General features: G+C 60.2%; 1 protein-coding gene across 7 annotated transcripts in view; it reads right to left on the bottom strand.

Annotated features, from left to right (window-relative positions):
• Window positions 1–17,954, bottom strand: part of BEGAIN (brain enriched guanylate kinase associated) — a 44,452-nt gene extending 26,498 nt beyond the window's left edge. For 2 of the 7 annotated variants that reach the window (XM_081829913.1, XM_081829915.1), the window contains exons 1-2: window positions 1,836–1,871; window positions 796–824 (exon numbers count right to left, since the gene is read on the bottom strand). In XM_081829913.1, the coding sequence (XP_081686039.1) occupies window positions 796–824; window positions 1,836–1,859 (53 nt within the window). In that variant the 5' untranslated portion in view covers window positions 1,860–1,871. Of the gene's footprint in view, window positions 1–795; window positions 1,228–1,377; window positions 1,665–1,835; window positions 1,913–17,900 lie in introns of those variants that run through there. The other 5 variants (XM_081829914.1, XM_081829918.1, XM_081829916.1 and 2 more) reach the window with 4 other exon arrangements.
• Window positions 17,955–18,206: the final 252 nt, after the last annotated feature.

Raw genomic sequence — 18,206 nt, 5'->3', positions numbered from 1 at the left:
GGGAGGTCAAGAGACCCTCTGGACCTTGGGGATGGTGCTGAAACCCAGCAGTCAGAGCTGGGCCTGCTGCCCACACAACGCCTCAGCTCAGACTCCGGAAGGAAAACACGGGAGGGGTGTTCCCAAAGTGGGGGTCAGGGTGGCCAAGGGAAGTCGAGGAGGAAGTCGTGAATATTCACATCAGCTGATCCCTGGCCTGCCCCGAAGGGAGCCCGGTCCAGTCCACGATGGCTCAAAGTTTAGCACCCGGAGGGAGGCCGCAGGGGACACTCCCCAGACTCGCGGGATTCCCCCAAAATGGCTCCAAGACGCGCCCGCCTCACTGGCCAGCCGCGAGGACTCCATCCCCCACCCCCGCCCCCACGAGGCAGAAACTTAAAAGCTCAGAACCAGGCAACTGTCAGCTGGGGGCGGGGGGGGGGGGGACAAGCCGGCGCGGGGACCCAGCGCACAGCGGGCGCGGAAGCCCGGAGGGTCCCGGTGTGTGGGGGGGCAGTCGAGAGTCCGGGGCGGTGCACTGGGGAGTGGGGGGGCCGGCGCAGGCCCTCGCGGCGCACCCCCTCCCCCCGCCACGGCCGCCCCGGCCCGGGCCGAGGAGCCCCCGCGCGCGGGGTTCCCCATTGTCTCGCGGCGCGCACACACGCACCCCGCGGCGGCACACCGGCCCGCGCCAGCCCCGCCGAGGCGGCCCGGGCCCCGTGGCTGCGCCCGGGCGGAGCCCTCCCCGCCGCCCTCCCGAGCGCCCCCACCCCGACCCGGCCCCGCGAGCCGCGGCTCGGGAGCCGCTGCACTCACCTGAGTTTCTCCATGTCTGCGGCAGAGGCCTGCGAGAAACCAAACGAGAGGGTCAGCAGGCAGGAGGCGTGCGCTCCGCGGCCGCGCCGGGCGGAGCCGGGCACAGCGGGCACGGGCGGGCGCGGCGGCGGGGCGCCCCGCGCGGCTCTGTCGGCGGCAAGCCCGGCCCGCGCGCCCCCAGCCCCTGCCCCCGGCCGCGGTGCCCCGAGACTCAGGGGGGTGCGCCGGGCCGCGGCCGAGTAACAGGTGAGCCCGCCCGGGCCGCCGCGCTCCCCAGCACCGAGTTACGCCCCCCCCGGGGGGAGGAGAGAAGAGGGGACCGGCCCGGGGACTCGGGATGGCACGGCCCGGGGCGATCCCGGTCTCGCCCGAAGAAGGGGGACCCGGCCGGGCCCCGTTAACTCTCCCGCGGCCGCGGCCCCCGCCGCTCACCGCACCCCCCCCCCGCCCCGCCCGTTAACCCTTTCAGCTCCGCGCTCCCTCCCGGAGGAAGCCGAGCCCGGAATCGCAGAATCTCCTAGTCGGAGAATGTTCGAATCCGGGAATTGGGAGCCATACGGGATTGCAGAACACGACACTCACACGATCCGAGGGTGATGGCATTTGGGACCTCAGACTCCTCAATCAGAGACCCCGCTGCCCTCAGATTCTGGGGTTCCGGGCCTGGCTCGCCCCTCCCGGGCCCGAGGGATTAACCCTTGCGCGCCCGGCTCGCCGGCGGGGCTCCCTGCCGGGCTTGCGCAGACCCGCCCGCGCGCGGCTAGGAGACCCTCCCTGCCCAGCCCCGCACAGCCGGGCAGCCCCTCCGCGCGCCGGGCGGGGAGACCCACCCGCTGCCGTTAACCCTGCGGGCGCCGGCGAACCGTGGGGACCGCGAGCGGCCCGGGCGGGATCGCACTTCCTGCGCGGAGCGGGGGGCGCGGGGCGGGCTCTCCATCGCCCGGGAGAGGCCGCTCCCGGGGGCTTTCCCCCCGTCTTTCCGTGCCACGACTGGCACTAAAGGGGGACGGGGGCCTGAGCCCAGGGACCACGCGACACACCTGGGAAGACTGATGACTGCCCATCCCGGCCCCTCGCTCCGGGCGCCGCCGCCGCGTCCGCCGGGAGCGCGCTCCGCTCCGGTCCGGGCCCCACGCCGCCTCCCCCACCGCCCCGCCGGGCGAGGGCGCAGGCCGGCCAACAGCGCCGAGCTAGGAGGCCCGGCCCGGGGGCCTCGGCCAGGCTCCGCCGCCAACTCCCCGGGTGCTGGGGCAGGCCCTCCCGGGACTCCGCGGGCCTGTTTCCTCACCTGCGAGCGGGGGTTGGGCGCAGGGGGAGGCGGACGAAGCGCTCTGCTGCCCTTCAGCACCCGCGGGCTGCGGAGGGGCTGGGTGGGGGAAGGAATTTTAGAAGGAAGGATCCACCGGGGGCCCGGATTGGCCGCCAGACGCAACACTCACTCTAAAAGTTGTTGGGAGACCACGAGCCCAGACCCCCTCTAAATACCCTCCTCCCCTAGAGACAAAGAATTGGCCGCCAGGCCAGTGCCTCCCCCGAAAACCCCCTATATCCACCCCAGGCCCACCTTTCCCAGGTCCCCATCACCGAGCTCCGCACACTAGATCCCAGCATACAGCAGGCGCTCAATAAATACGGACAGTGCATGCCTAGATCCTACACCACTGTGGCTTGTCTTTTCCTGCCTCTTCTCTCTGGCTGTGAGTTCCAGGCGGGAGCCCTGTCCCTTCACCAGGGCACCCCCAGCACCCAGCAGGCCTGGCCTCCACAGGGCCCCGTGCAGGGTGGGAGGAGCCGTGCTTTCTCAAGGTCAGCTCCAACCAGGTTCATACCCAACCCCAAAAGTCCAAGTGTTCCTCCGTCCACCAACGCTTTCTCACACATTCCTTAGCTCTGGGAGAAGTTCTTGCGGTGGGAGGGGGCAGCCAATGAGGTGAGCCCTGCCCTCTGGGGGCTAATGGTTGAGAAAGGACACCCCTGCTCTTTCCTGGGAGCCCCCCTCACCGTCCCCATGCCTTAGCCTTACACGTTCAAGGCTCCATGGCTCCTAGGGGACAGCTCAGCAGGGAAGCAGTCACTCCCAATTTACAGACAAGGAAAGCAAAGGCCAGAGCTGAGCCCAGCAGGGCCTGGAACCCAGCCCTCAGAGAGAGGCCTTTTCCCCCCAAAGGCTAAGGACACCCCTCATATGTCTCCAGTGGTCTCAATCACTCACAGTGAATGACCTGCCAGGAAGTTTGTCTAAAATTAATAAGAATGTATTAAAATTTAATTTTAAAAATTGAGCATTAATTATGTATATTGAGTGTTTCAGCTCTTCTAAAAAGTCTGTCTGGGAATTTCGCCCCCAAGAAGGAATGTCAGGGGAGGCCACAGAGTTGCCCTGGTGGTGGGGGTGGGGGGGGGGCGGGCAGGGCAGGCAGGCTGAGGGGAAGGAGAGGGGCTCTAGCCCTGGCACCTTGGACCCCCTTCCTTCACTCCGCTACTCCAGACCCCGAAGCCTGGCTCTGACCTTTCCACGATGTCTCAAATTCTCCCCAGACCCACTGCCTGTGCCCTCATCCTTAAAGGTCGCCTCCTCCAAGCAGCCCTCCATGGAGACCCAGTGGAGTTGTTTGGTTTAGGTCTCCATACCAAATGCATAATCCCTGGGGCAGGGCCTTTTCCTGCCATGTCCCAGGGCTAGCCTAGCACCTCACCCAGGGTTCGGGAGCCTGGACACAGCTCTGGATGCACATGTGATGAGCATTCACAGCTGTATGTGGCTGGGGAGCAGGGTGAGCAGTGAGGCTAGCCCTGTGAGGAGGTGCTATGCTTTTGGCAATGGTCTTGGTGTTAGGGCCAGAGCCCCAGGTTCACGTGTTGACACTGCTATTCATAAGCACAAGATTTGGGAATATTCCTGAGATGCCCCTTTTACGGATGAGAAAAACAAGACCAGAGCCTGAAATGGGCTTATTCAAAGTCACCTAAAGTAAGCCAGGGCCTGCCTGGTGGGCTGGATAGAGGAGAAAGGGGGCACTGCCCGGGTCTCGGGCCGGAGGTGGTGCCTCCATTATAGGAGGAGGGCAGGGATGGTTGGGGACCATGAATATGAGGGGCCTGTGGGACGTCCAGAGTCCTCAGCGTGAAATGATGGGGCAGGAAATACCCTCAGGGCCCCTCTGGCCCCTCCGGGGACCTGCAGGCAAGTGGGATCCCAGCGCTCTTCTCTGGGGACTCCCATACTCATGGCCCCACGCCTCTTCCTGCAACACACTGTGACCTTGTCCGCTCCTGGTGGTCCAGCCCATCAGCCACCTTTATTTCCCTAAAACATCCCATGAGCCTTGCTTGTTGGCCCCTTGCCTCAGCCCACCTGCTCTCTGTCTTTGTCCCTGAATGCCATCCTCCTAGTGGCACCTGGGCACAGTGACTGGCACACAGGAAACACTCCCAAGAGGCGATGGAGGGAGGCAAGTCTGCCTAACCCTCCAGCCTCACCTCCAACCTGCCCCTCACTTGGCACACAGCGGCCACACTGGCCTCCTTGCTGGTCCCAAGCCCACCCAGCTGGCTCCTGCCTCAGGGCCTTTGCACTTCTTCCCTGCACCTGGAACGCTCTGCCCCAGATCTCGTGGGGCCAGTGCCTTCCTTCTCTGACGACCCGTCTGAAGTAGCTCCTTGCCCACCAAAAGACTTCTCATCTCGCCGGTCTCTTTGGACGCCTCCTTGGTCACTTGCCTCCCGCCCTGCCCCTGCCCTATAAACGACACCCCGACTGCAGGGCCCTCAGTTTCTGCCACTGTGTCTCTATCCCCAGGGCCTGGCACAGAGGGCCTTCAATGGCAAGTGGTGACACCAGAACCATTGCAGTTGGCCTTCTCCCCAGCCAGAGGCACCTGCTCTCCACCCTGAGCGCCTTCCTGCCCTCCTGGCTCCTATCACTCACTCACCTCCCCATGCCCCTCCCCCAGCTGAGTGGCACCTGAGCCCAACGGCACATATGCACAGAGTCCTGCTCAGGGAGCTCCTCTGAGGCTGTGGGTCCTCCCGCTCCATCCGCCCCCCTCCCCCCGCCAGCCAGTGACTCCTCCGCTGGACCATCTGGCCGGGTTGCGCTGCTGCCCATTCTACTCCAAGCCCTTCTGTTTCCCAACTACAGAGAGGAGGAACGAGAGTCCCTGTCTGGGAACGGGCCTGCTTGGTGCTGAGAGCCAGGTCTGGGACACAGGAAGACTGGCTTCTGGTCCCAGCTCTGCCTCACCATGTGACCCTGGGCCAGTCCCTGCCCTCCCTTGGGGCCGGGGACTGACCTCTCAGACCCCGACCCTAGTGCTCCACTCCTGGGGTCTCCGTAAATCCACTCGGGGCTCTGACTTCCTCAGTTTCCCCCTTATCTTGCTCCCCGACTTCCATCTCCAGGAGAGGAAACAAACTGAACAATGTGGAGGGGACACGGGGGGTTCGAATCCCAGGCGTGGCTACCACGGGGGTCACCCACCTCCTGCTGATGAAGACTCAGGCCTCCTACACAGCTGTGTGACCTCTGGCAAGTCTCTCAACCTCTCTGAGCTCAATCCCTCATCTAGGGAGCATGGAAAAGTTTTAAAGGACATTGCGACTGACAAGGTAGCCATGTGTAAGGGACTGTCTTGGGGCTAGAGCTCCTCTGGAGAGCCGGCCTTTTAAATTTAATCGTCTGGGGTGGACAGCCTTCGAGGATGTCTTCTTGCCTTCATTCAACAAACACGGACCGTGTGCCCTGTTCTAGGGGACTCAGCAGGGAAGGAGCCTGAGGAGCTTTGCGCCCTGATGGTGCAGATACCTCCGATTAGGCGGGATGTCAGCACATTGCCCCCGCCGCCCCCGTGTCTGATGTGAGGGAGGGAAGGCTGGGGCTGGAACTGGCCACAGGGAGGTCAAGATGAAGGGCGAGCAACGACGGCGAGTTGGTGGGAGCAGCAGGCTCTGGGCGTGGGGGGCCTGGTGGGTCTGGGAGCATCTGGTCACCCGTGGGGAGCAGGGGTGTGTGCCACGGGCCACGGTAAGGACTTGGGCTTCTGTCCTGAGTGGGTCGGGAGCCCCGCAGGGCCAAACAGAGGACTGTCCCTGGCACCGCTGCGTGGGGGACGCGCTGAAGGGTGAGCGCAGGGCCCCCGGCGTCCAGCCGGGGGCGCCAGCACCAATCCAGGCCTGTGGGGCCAGGGTGCAGGTGGGAGAGGTGCTCGCTGCTGGAAGGCGGTGGGGAGAAGATCGGGGCTCAGGTCCAGAGGTGACAGACGTCCCAGTAGGGACACGGCCAAGGGGGCGGGTGCACAGGTCCAGGGGATGTGAATCTGGGATCGGCCCGTGTAGACGCAGCACTAAAAGTCACAGGACTGGAGGAGCGCCAAGGGAGTGAGTGTGGGGCGCAAAGGTGCTACTTCAGGGTGCTGGGAGGGACGGAGCCCTCCAAGGACACTGAAAAGGAGCAAAGGGAGGTAGGACGAGAACGGGGTTTTCCAGGAGCAGGGGGGAGACCAGCACTCACAGACTGTGCCCTGGGTAAGAAGCTGGCTTCGCGTCCCTCAGCATCCCCCACAGGGCTGGCCTGTGCTGGGCACACAGCAGGTCACCTGCCCATACCTTCGCTGCAGGATCAAGGGGAGCTGTGTGCTCTCCCGTCCCTACTCGATGGAGGGGAGAGGGTGAGCGCTTGCCCAAGGTCCCTCCAGCAAGTTGGGGAGCTGAACACAGGCCCTGGCTTGGCAATGCTGTCCCCAGATGGGGCCAGGAGTGTCCTTCTCCCTGGGATTCCAGAGGCCTGGCCGCGTCTCACTCCCCACCCTGCCCGCCTCTATCCGGGCTCCATGAGTAGCCTCAGGCAGGGCCTCGGGTTCCCAGCTGAGTGCGGCTGCAAGCTGGCCTCCAGAGCTAAATCTGGCTTGCCAGCATGTTGTATTTGGCCTGCAAGAGGTTTTAAAAATTTTTTTAAAAACATTTGAGCCAACATTTAAAAATTGGGAGAGTTTACATTTTAAATTCCATATTTTTGGCTTCTACTGAAAATTTGCAAGATCTGGCAACTCCGGCCCACATTCCCACGTGGCAACAGTTGGGGAGCTGGGAAGCAGCTGCCCCCCCCTCAGAGGCACCTCGGGGGGCCCCCACTGGGGAGAGGCATCGTCCATACCTAACTCACCTGACAGCTTAGCTAGACTTGGGGAGACTGAGGCCTGGAAGGTGGAGTGACTGTCGGGGTCACTCAGTGGGAAAGCCCCTGGGACAGGATCTGGGGACCCCCAGGCCTGGCATCAGGAGTCTTGTCACAACCCCACCTGGGCAACCTCAGAGCCCCCAGCCTGCTTCTCCTTCCATGACCCTGGCCCTGGCCCTCCCGCTCCCTTCTTCTGACCTCAGGAATTGGCTGGCTCATGTCATTCATACTGTCATTCAGGCCTGTGGGCAGTGAGAGCTGCCTTTTTTGTGGCTTCATGTTCACTAGACAATGAAGGGGAGGACCAGGGTCACCCATGGCCACTCAGCCAGATGGGACAAAGCCTGGACTAAAATCTAGGTCCCTCCCCTGGTTTGTAGCTGTCCCCCCCACCCCCCAAGGTGTTAATGGTGAAACTCCAGGCATTATCTTCAAAAAAGGGCTTTCAGGTTAAGGACTGGAGGCCAGGGGTCTGCCCTGCGACCCTAAAGCTCCACCCCCAGCCTGGGGGGAGTTCTGGGGACACAGGCCTGTCCATGCTGGGAGGGCAGAGACACACAGCCGAAGGACCACCATCATGACCTTCATCACTATCATCATGCCAGGGACTGAACCTCTACTGTGTGCCAGGCATCTTTACCCACGACCTCTAACTCTCCTGCCGCCACACACCGGTACGGACATGGAGGGCTCCGCTGTTCTCTGAGTCCGCTCCTGGTCTGTGAAACAGGCCTGATCCCGGTGTCTCTCGGACCCACCTATTTTGAGTATTTGATGTGAGGCTGGAGCAGAGGGGACCCGGAGCAGATGCTCATCATGCCTTATTGGCCCTGGGGGTGCAGAGTGTGTAGGGCTGATGCCCCCCGCCCCCTCCCTGGGAAAGGACACTCCCCAGGCCTCAGGACGGAGCCCTGCCCCCAGGCACCCACTGCTGGGCCCCGCGGGTCCCTGCAGCCCTGTGCCGCCTGGCGGTCCTGGGAGGCACGTGCAAGGAGCCTTGAGACGCGGAATCCTCCAGAGGCCTGGGTGTCATGGGGCTCCCCCAGGGCCCAGTGTCCCCAGAGTGAGGGCTGCGCCATGTGCAGGACTGAGTGGCATACAGGCGGGGGTCCCACAGGGCCAGGCCCTTGTGGAGGAGGGCACCTGTTGGGTGCGTTCCCTGTGACAAGGCAAAAGAAGGATTATGATCATTCCTGCCTTTTCTTCATGACCAGGAAAACCGAAGCCCAGAGGGGGTGGGTGACCTGTCCAGATCACCCGCAGAGGATCCTTGCACCGAGTCTACCCGAAGCTGAGGACTCCAGGGCTGAGCCGCAGGGGAAGGCTGCCTAACTGGCCATACCGCTCCCAGCTCGCCCTGGAGAATGAGGCAGGTCCCGGGGGGGGGGGGAGGTGGGTAAGAGCGAGGAGCAGGGGGGCAGAGGGAGAGGTTATGACTGCCTGGGTCCAACCCTGGCTCCTCTGCCATGACCCGAGACTCAGTTTCCTCCTCTGGATGTTGGGAGCAGCACCAACCTCCCAGGGGTGCTTGGGATCACGAGTTAGAACAACACCCAGAATTTTGTCTTTAAAACAACCTCTCCCTGTAGGGAAGCCATCCTGGGAGGGTCCTGGTCACGAGCTCCGCCAACCTGGCCCTGCGGCCCCCACCTCGGTCCTGTGCCTGGAGAAGTCCTGATGGGGCTATGTCCTCAAGAGCCCATAAAGCCCCATCCTGGCCCCAGGGGACACAGATGGTTTGGGAGACAGAGGTCAGCACCAAGGTGGGGGTGCTGCTCTGCACACCCAGGTCCCTGGGACAGCTACGTGGGGCTCACGTTTTGCTGCCCATCGGTGAGGCCAAGGTGTCTGTGTGCCCAGGGGCGTGGGTGCAGAGATGCTGAGAAAGACACCTGCTCTGAGATTTGAAGACCTCGGTCCTAGCCCAGACTCCTCCCCCCATGTGACCTGGGGCAAGCGCCATCCCCTCAGAGCCTCAGTTTCCAATTCTGTAAAATGGGGGAATTAGTGAAGGACACAGATCCATCTGTCTGCCTGATAGGACAGTGACATACTACCTCACATGGAGGGGTCTGAGGTTCAAACATTCAAAGGGATAATCGTATGAAATCCTGTGGTAAAACATGGAGGCAAAAACTCATGCGCACTCGGGTCAGAACTATTCTGCCTGCCCCAAGCCAGAAATTTCACCTTAGAGATTCATTCTTTTGGTTCTTAAGGTCTTGCCTATTACAGATATGCTCAAAGGGGTGTGAGGAGGGAACTCGGAGAGGGTCAGCAAGGACTCACGGAGAAAGGACGCATGGAAGAAGGAGGGAGGGGACCACAGCAGACCTCTGCCTAGCTGCCGGCTGGAGGATGGGCTGAGGCTGAGACTCACCCGGCTTGGAGGCTTCCGGGGGGAGGCAGCTTGGCCTCCATGCTTGCCGCTGCCTATTCGAGAACCACTAGTCTCCACGGCCCGGCCTGAACCCGCTCTGCCGGCAGCCTCAGCTGAGGACAGCGGAGGGTTCAAGGCCAGGGTCTTCTCTGGGGCTGCAGCCCCTGTGAGGGGCTCCTGGGCAGGGCCTGGGCCTTGCTCCCCCGGGGAGGGCTCCGGGCTGCGGCCTCTGGGCCCCCGGAAGGCCTCCAGGGTCCCGGGGTCGAGCACTCGCACAGTGACTTCATCCAGGAACCTGGAGAAGGGCAGCCTGGCCTCCCGTCGGCGGCCCAGCCGGGCAAGGGGGCCTCTGGCCGTCAGGGGCTCTGGGGTGGACCGCAGGCCGGCTGATGCCTGTGTTTCTTCCTGGCCCGGCCGTGCCGCCCAGCTGGGGCAGCATGTCTGGCCCTCGGGGCTCCGGCCCAGAGTGGGACTTGGTTTGCGGCTTTGAAGGTCCTCTCTGCATGCTTCCTTCCTAGGGACTTCGGCCTGGGGCTCCAAGAAAGAGCTGTGGCCATCTTGCCCGGGGCTGCCAGGGTCCGGGCCCCATGCCTGGGAGTCGGCCCCCGAGAACATCCTCCTTAGTCAGTCCAAGGTCAAGCCTCTCCAAGTACCTCGTGGACCCCCACTTCTCTCCTCCCATGGGACTGGGATCCCCACACCCTCTTGGGGGGCGTTCAGGGCCATCCGTCCCTCATTGGCCAGAGTGATCAGCTGAATGCCTGCCTGCCCATCGATCCAGAGGGCACGTGGCAGGGGGGCTCCCACCCCCTAAATTGATTCTCACTAAGTGGGAGCTGGGCTTCAGGGCTTAGAAAGTGCTACAGAGAAGGTCATGTCCTGAGCTCTGTGTCTGTCTGGGGAGGAAGCCTGCACTGAATGAGCACCTGCTGTGTACGGGGTGGGGCGGGGCCTCAAGCACACCACTCATGTCTCTTCATCTCCTCTGGCCCGTGTGGTGTTGGGTGCATGGAGATGGAGAGACAGGCAGCACAGAGACAGCTGTGACAACTGCCACGACAGGGTGAGCACAGGGCCTGAAGAAGGGGAAATCAGAACATCATTGATCTGGCCAAATGGGAGGGAATGGTGGAGACTGCTGGTTGCCTACTGTTCTCTTATTCATCCTTAGTAAAGAACTCATTTTATTCCGGAAGCAAGATACTCAGCTAAAAGCCTGCATTTCTCAGGCTCCTTTGCAGCCAAGAGTAGTCAAGGAGATATAAACAGAAGTTATTGGGTGTGACTGCAGGCAGAGCTCCTTAAAAGGGATCAGACAGCTTGCATGTGCTTCTTTTGCTCCCACACCCCACCCTCCTGCTTCTTAACTGTGACATGGAAGTGATGGTTGGAGCTATTGCAGCTACATTGCACCATGAGGCAAACTTGTGGCAGAACCCATATATAAACGACGGAAGAGCAGAAAGACAAAAGGAACCTGAGTTCCTGATAGTTACTGAGTCATCACATCAGCTCTGGATCACCTGCCTTTGGTGCTTTAACTTGAGAGAAATAACCCCCTGTCTTATGTGAGCTGTAGTTACTTCCAGTTTCTGTCACTAGCAGCTGTGTGCAATTCCTCAACAATACACAGGGGATAAGGCAAGGAATAGTGGTTGATAATGCAATGAGGGAAGAGCCTTTGGCTCATGGGGCCCCAGGGTGTAATTAAATGGGGAGTAGAATGGAGGAGATTAACCCAGAGGAAAGGCCAGAGCCAGGCCTAGGCACTTTCTCCTTTGTGTGGAGGGAGATGTGCCTGCCTCCGGCATCTCAGGAAGATAGGAGGCAGGACTCCTTCCTGGGATGCACCTGCATGAGTCAAAGGAAGTCTCACTGGGGGGTGGCAGCCCCAGGCCCTTGGCTGGCCAATGCCTGGCCACTACCACCACCTGGGCTTCTGGTGCTGCTCAGAGCATGGCCTTGACTCTCCTTGGCAGTGCCAACTCATGGGTGTGAACCTGGGGCCCCTGCCCACTTGGTGGTGCCTAGATGTCTCATATCAAGTGCTAGGGACTCCTTCTTTTCTGGACTCAATTAGACACCTCTCTGATTGCCCCCACAGCATCTGTGACTGAATGTCTGAACAAATCCATGAGCTCAGCTCCACAGGAGCTGCCTGGACCCCTCCTTCTTCCTCTCCTCTCCCTCCCCCACCAACCAGCAGGCCCTGGCAATTCAGCTTCTCTCAGACCTCATGACATCCCTCTATCCCCAAAATCACCTTGCTGGTCCCAGGTGCCACCATGTCTCACCTGTACACCTGCAATTACCCTTTCCTGGGGCCCCTGACCCTATGCTGGTCCAGCTTGGTCCTTCCCACAAACATACCAGTATGAACTTTAAAATTAACAGACCAGATAACCAGACAATGTCACATGATCATATGCCCTGCAAGGCCCTGCCAGCCCAGTGTCTTCTCTAGAGATACCGAGGTGTCTTCTCTACCCTGAAGGGCCCCCTGGAACCTCCATCAAGTTCCTGACAATGCTAAGCTCTATCTAGTCTCAGGGCCTTTGCATGTGCTGTTCTCCCCGCCAGAATCACTCTCCTTCCCTCTCTCTTTCCCTCTGTCTCCTCACCTAACTCCCATTTAACTTCAGGGCCCGAGTCAACAGCCTGTCCCTTGCAGCCCCCAGATCAGATCAGGTCCCCTTGCAACAGCCTCTTGTCAACCCTGCTCTTCTCATAGCACAGCCCCCAACTGCAAAGGGTACATGTGCAATCATTTGTTTATTCTCTGTGTCCCCAGGAATGCAAGCTTTTCTCTGTCCTCACTCTCTACACAGGCCTAGGCACATAGTAAGTGCTCAATAAGTAGTTCTGGAGTGGACCCTTTCTGGGCTGAGAACTGGGGAGGAGAACAGGGGGGAGCAGGGATCTCAGGCTCTTAGAAAGCCAAGCATCCTTCCAGCCTTGCAGTCCCCTGATAGCCACTCCTTGATACCTGGATAGCCCCCTTGGCAGCAGCTGTCCAGCCCCTGACCCATGACCATCTCTGTGACCATCTCCATCACCACCACCATCTCCATTACCACCACCACCACCATCTCCATTACCACCACCATCACCATTTCCATCATTATCACCATCACCATCTCCATCACATCTCCATCACCATCACCAACTCCATTGCCATCGCCATCCCATCTCCATCACCATCACATCTCCATCACCATCCCCATCACCAACGCTATCCGCATCTCCATCACCACCACCACCACCACCTCCATCACGATCTCCATCTCCATCACCACCTCCATCACCATCACCATCCCCATCTCCAACACCATCCCCATCTCCATCACCATCACCATCCTCATCTCCATCATAATCTCGATCACCATCACCATCAATATCCATCTCCATCACCAACTCTGTCTCCTTCACCAAGTCCATCTCCATCACCATCCATCTCCATCTCCATCACCATCACATCTCCATCACCATCTCCAACACCATCCCCATTTCCATCACCAACTCTATCCCTATCTCCATCACCATCCCCATCACCATCTCCATATCCATCAACCATCTCCATCACCACCACCATCTCCATCACAATCTCCATGTCCATCACCATCCCCACCTTCATCACCATCACATCTCTATCCCCATCACCAACTCTATATCCATCACCATCATCCACTCCATCTCCATCTCCATTACCATCCCCATCAACATCACCACCACCATCTCCATCACCAACTCCGTCTCCATCACCAAGTCCATCTCCATCAGCATCCCCAACTCCGTCTCCATCATTGTCTCCATCACCATCTCCATCATCATCCTCATCTCCGTCACCATCACCATCACCAACTCTATATCCATCAACCATCACCATCTCCATCATTATCACCATCTCCATCACCAACTCCATCCCTATACTCATTACCATCCCCATCTCCATCAACATTACCATCTCCATCACCAACTCCATCTCCATCACCATCTCCATCACCATCCATCTCCATCAGCAACTCTGTTCCATCACCACCACCCTCACCACCACCATCTCCATTACCATCTCCATCACCATCACCACCACCATCTCCATCTCCATCACTTTCACCATCACCAACTTCATCTCCATCACCATCTCTGTCAACATCACTGTCTCCATCTCCATCACCATCACCATCCATCTCTACCACCATCTCCATCACCACCATCACCATCTCCATCAGCATGACCATCACCAACTCCATCTCCATCACCATCAACATCTCCATGTCCATCACCCCACCATCTCCATCACCATCTCCATCACCATGTCACCATCTCTATCACCATCACCATGTTCATCACCATCATCATTTTCATCACCACCACCATCACCATAACCCAACTCCATCACCATTACCATCTCCATCACATCACCATCTCCATCACCATCCCCTTCTCTACTATGACCACCATCATCTCCATCTCCATTACCATCATAAAGTCCATCACCATCAACACCATCTCCATCACCACCACCATCTCCATCACCTCAACATCAACATCTCCATCACCATCACCATCACCACCACCATCTCCTCAACATTAACATCAACATCTCCATCACCATCACCATCTCCACATCCATCACCGTCACCATCACCAGCAGGAGGTGGCAGACCTAAGGTCAAATCCCTCTCCAACACTCCCAAAAGGACTGTGGACAAGTCATGTCCCTTCTCTGTCACATGCAGATGGATGCCCCATTCAGGGACAGTTGTGGGAAGCGGTGTGAGAACACAGGTACTAGGCGCCTCTATCACAGAGCCTGGCATCTAGTAGGACCTCAGGACGCCTAAAACACAGAGCTCTAATGTGTCCCATTCCCTGTGTATGTGTGGTCACAGGAGTGTTCTAGGGACTCTGGCCAGCTGGTCCTCTGAGCTTCTCCTAGAGTTACCGGCTGCATCAGACAAGTTCCCGTTGTCATAACAACCCATGGGCTCCCTGCCGCCTGGGCCCGAGGCCCGAGAGGATGCTGCCGGCTGCCGAAGCTTGCATCCTGGGCCTGCTCACCTCTCAGCACTCCTGAAAGGGCTCCACAGCTCCTAGCTGGCGGCTCCTGCCTCTTGACTCATCTGCTGCAGTCCCACCTCCTGAGTCTCTACTGTGTGTCAAGCTCCGTGCTTATCGTGCACATGCATCATGGCCCAAATCCATATCCGGCCCTGTAAAGTGGGATGGCTGTGAACTCAGTTTCATGTAAAAGAAGCAGTCTCAGGGAGGCCAAGTGACTTGTCCAAGGTCCCATGGCTCTGACATTGAGACCCAGGAGGGGAACCCCCTAGGTCAAGTATTCACCCTATTTCCTCTCCAGCACCCCCTCAGCCCCTCCACCACTGCCTGGCCCCTCCTTGATCTCATGGGTGTGAAGCTCGCCTCTGTGAGCTTGGAGGGAGTAGGGACACAACTTCCCATTGCCTCTTGGGCTGGAGCAGGAAGACCTGGTTATAGGGTGCTGGTGGGACCCTACAGGATGGGCAGGGCATGCTGGGCACCCACTAAGGGTTCCAGACATCACCACACTTATTCTCACAGTAACCCTCTGAGCTAGGATTTGCTACCCCATTTGCTACCCCATTTCACAGAGAAGGACTTGGGTTCTGAGGAGAGGTCATTGGTCATTGGTCATTGGTCAACAACCATGGCTTGCCCTAGGCCAAGGACTGCAATAAACACTGGCAGGAGCGCAGTCCCCTTCCTGGGGCCTCCCTCATGCCAGTGCAGAAGTTTCTATTACTGTCACCCTTTCATGGATGAGGGCATGGAGGGTCTGCGAATTCTCATACTTGTACTTTTTAACCACCCTGTCTCGTTGCTTCTGGATATTTCCCCACTGGCCTGAGAATTCTAGAGGCCAGGGGTGCCTGGGTGGCTCAGTCCATTAAGTGTCCAACTCTTGGTTTCAGCTCAGGTCCTGATCTCATGAGTTGTGAGACTGAGCCTCATGTGGGGCTCTGAGCTCAGTAGGAGTCTGCTTGGAGAATTTCTCCCTCTTCCCCTCTCTCCCAAATAAATAAATACATAAATCTTTAAAAAACCAAAAACGAATCCTAGAGGGCAGCCACAGGCCTTAGTTCTCTTGAGTTCTCGTTACTTGTATCTCATATCCATGCATCCATCTGCCCATCCACGGATGCATCCATCCATTGACATGTGTCCATTTGTGCACTGATCCACACTTCCATGCCTGTATCCAAGCATTCATTAACATACAGTCAGGTACCTATCCATCCATTCTTCCTGCATCCATCAGTTCATTCCTATATCCACCATCTTATTGACAGTTGAGTACCCATCCATGTGTCCCAGCATCCAAGCACTGACTAATCCATTTAGTATCCATCCATTTTCTCATGCCTGTATCCATCTATCCTGGCATGTATTCCTGTATCCACCCATCCCTTAATCCATCTATCCATCTGTTGACATCTGTCCATCCATTTTAGATCCTTCCATCCATACTCCAATAGGACGTATGTCCTCTTCTGATCCTGGTACTCTCCCCTCTTACCCCCAACTCTGGACCCATGCTGCACCTGACACTCCACTACCCTCACGTGTTCAGCTGTGACTCAGCCTCGGACCTCACCTCCTGGGATTTGAGAAACTATTTATGGACTGTCTCCAAAACAGGACACGGATTCCTGGGCTACTCTCATTTCATTTCATTTCATTTCATTCCATTTCATTCATTCATTCGTCAACATCAAGTGCCTACAGGAGCAGGGGCACTCCTTCAGAGTGCTGTTGTGGGGATGATGCCTGAAACTGCTGATCCTGGGTTTGGCACACAGTAGTTGTTCAATAAATGGCTTGGATCGTGGGCCAGACTCTGTGCCCGAGTCCCTGCAAGTGAATGGGAGATGATCTAACAGACTGCTTGTGACTCACTTCCCACCCAGACCTGGAAATGTCTTGCATCCCACCTTAGCCCATGGAAAGTCGATCCCATAAGACAGGCTCCTGGCAGCCTTCACCCTCCTCCCTCAGCATTCCAGGTGCGAACAGCTCCAGGTTCTGAGGATCAGCAGAGCACAGAGCTATAAATATGAGCCTGCAGCTCAGGAGGGTCCTCCACCGAGGCACAGCCGCCCCTCGCCCAGCATCTTTGTGCTGAGCAGCCAGGAAGAAGCTGCATCTGCCACTGTGCTTGCTTTTCTGTGCCGCCCTGATTATAGTTAGAGTCGGGAAAATTAAGGGTTTTCGGGGACGCTGCCAGGGCCCTTGCTGCTGCCTCCCCGCCCTGCACGTCACAGATGCCAGGCAGAGCCGCCTCCATGGGCCACTTGCCCCAGCCAGCAGGGCCACGCCGGGCCTGGCTGGATAGCACACCACAGTTTACAAGGGGCTTTCTCCCACATCCCCTGGACCCCAGGGAACAGAAAGGGTCTTTGCTGTCATTGGTGGGTGGTGGAACTGGGGCCCAGTGAAGGGAAGCCATCTGTCCATGGCCCCTAGAGATGGAGGGCATGGGACCCCAGAAGGAGCCAGGCCCAGGGAGACCCTGCCCCACAGAGCCCCAAGTCCTTGACCCCTGCTGTGCACAGCGGGCGCCCGAGGCCCTGCAGGACCCATTTGCAGTTGCTCCTCATTCGGCCACCCCCACTCACTCCTGGGTGCCTACTCGCTCCCATCCCGCTGCTCAGGAGACTCCAGGAGGTCGCCCACGCTGTTCCTGCCCCAGAGGAACCACACTGGGGATGGGGTGGGGCACAGACGAGGAAGGAAACACCTCTAAATCAGGCAGGAAGCGGAAGCGCTAGGGCAGAAATTCCCATCCAACGCGCCGGGGTTCTGGGAGGGTGGGAGCGCCAGCTGAGCGGCCCTGGGCCTCAGTTTCCTCGCTTGTAAGTGAGGAGAACGTCAGCACCTGCCTTGCAGGTCCTGAACGAGACGGAGGGTCTTTGGGGCTGGCGCGCGCCCACGCACTGCAAACGCTCGGTGAACCGGCCTGGGGTCCAGCCTCCTTCCGGCCACTCGGCCTTTGGGGCGGCCTCCCCGAGCCGGGTCTGGCCCTGCCCCCTGACGCAGGACAGGACGAGGCCTGCCGGCACCCGGCCACCTGTCCCCTGGCCTCGCCGCGGGCCCCCGCCCCACCCTCCAGCCCGCCGCAGGGACGCGCGGGTCTGGGGGGCGATCGCCCGCAAACCGGACCCAGGCGCTCGGGCCGGCGGGGGGCGGGGAGGGGCAGAGCCGCGCGCGGAGGCCGAGTCCCCGCCCCGCCCCGAGACCGCCCGGTTCCCAGGAGTGGCCGGCCGGACCCCCCACCCCCACCCCCTTCCCGGGGCCAGCGAAACCTCCGCGGCGGGGCCCTGGCGCCCCGGCACCGGAGGGGGCGCCGCGGGCAGCGGAGACGAGGCTGGACAGGCGCTTCCCCCACCCCCGCCCCCCCTCCGGCCGGAGCGGGGGTGCGGAGCAGAGCCCGCCCCGGGCGTGGGTGGCGCCCGCCCCGCCCCCCCCGCCGGTGCCCGCGCCGCGCCCTCCCGGCTCGCAGGTACTCACCGCCCGGCGGAGCCGGCCCGGCCGGCGGCCGCCCGTCCACATGGCCCCGGGGCAGCCGCGCCGCTCGCCGCCGCCGCCGCCGCCGCGCTCGGGTCCCGCCGCCCTCCCCACCGAGGCCGAGCGCGCCGGGAGCCGGCGCGGCCGGGGCTCCCCCACCCCCCGGCTTCCCGCAGGGAGCGCCCGCCCCCCGCCCCCAGCCCGGCTCCCCGCCAGCCCGGGCCCCGCGCAGCCGCGGCTGATTCAGCGGCTCCCCCCTGCCGCGCAGGGCCGGGGCGCACTCGGGGGGCTCGGGGCCGGGCACCGGGC

This window comes from Leptonychotes weddellii, chromosome 9 (genome assembly GCF_054177405.1).
Source record: "Leptonychotes weddellii isolate Sample4059 chromosome 9, ASM5417740v2, whole genome shotgun sequence".
Lineage (NCBI taxonomy): Eukaryota > Metazoa > Chordata > Mammalia > Carnivora > Phocidae > Leptonychotes > Leptonychotes weddellii.
This window is presented reverse-complemented; position numbering and strand designations above follow the sequence as displayed.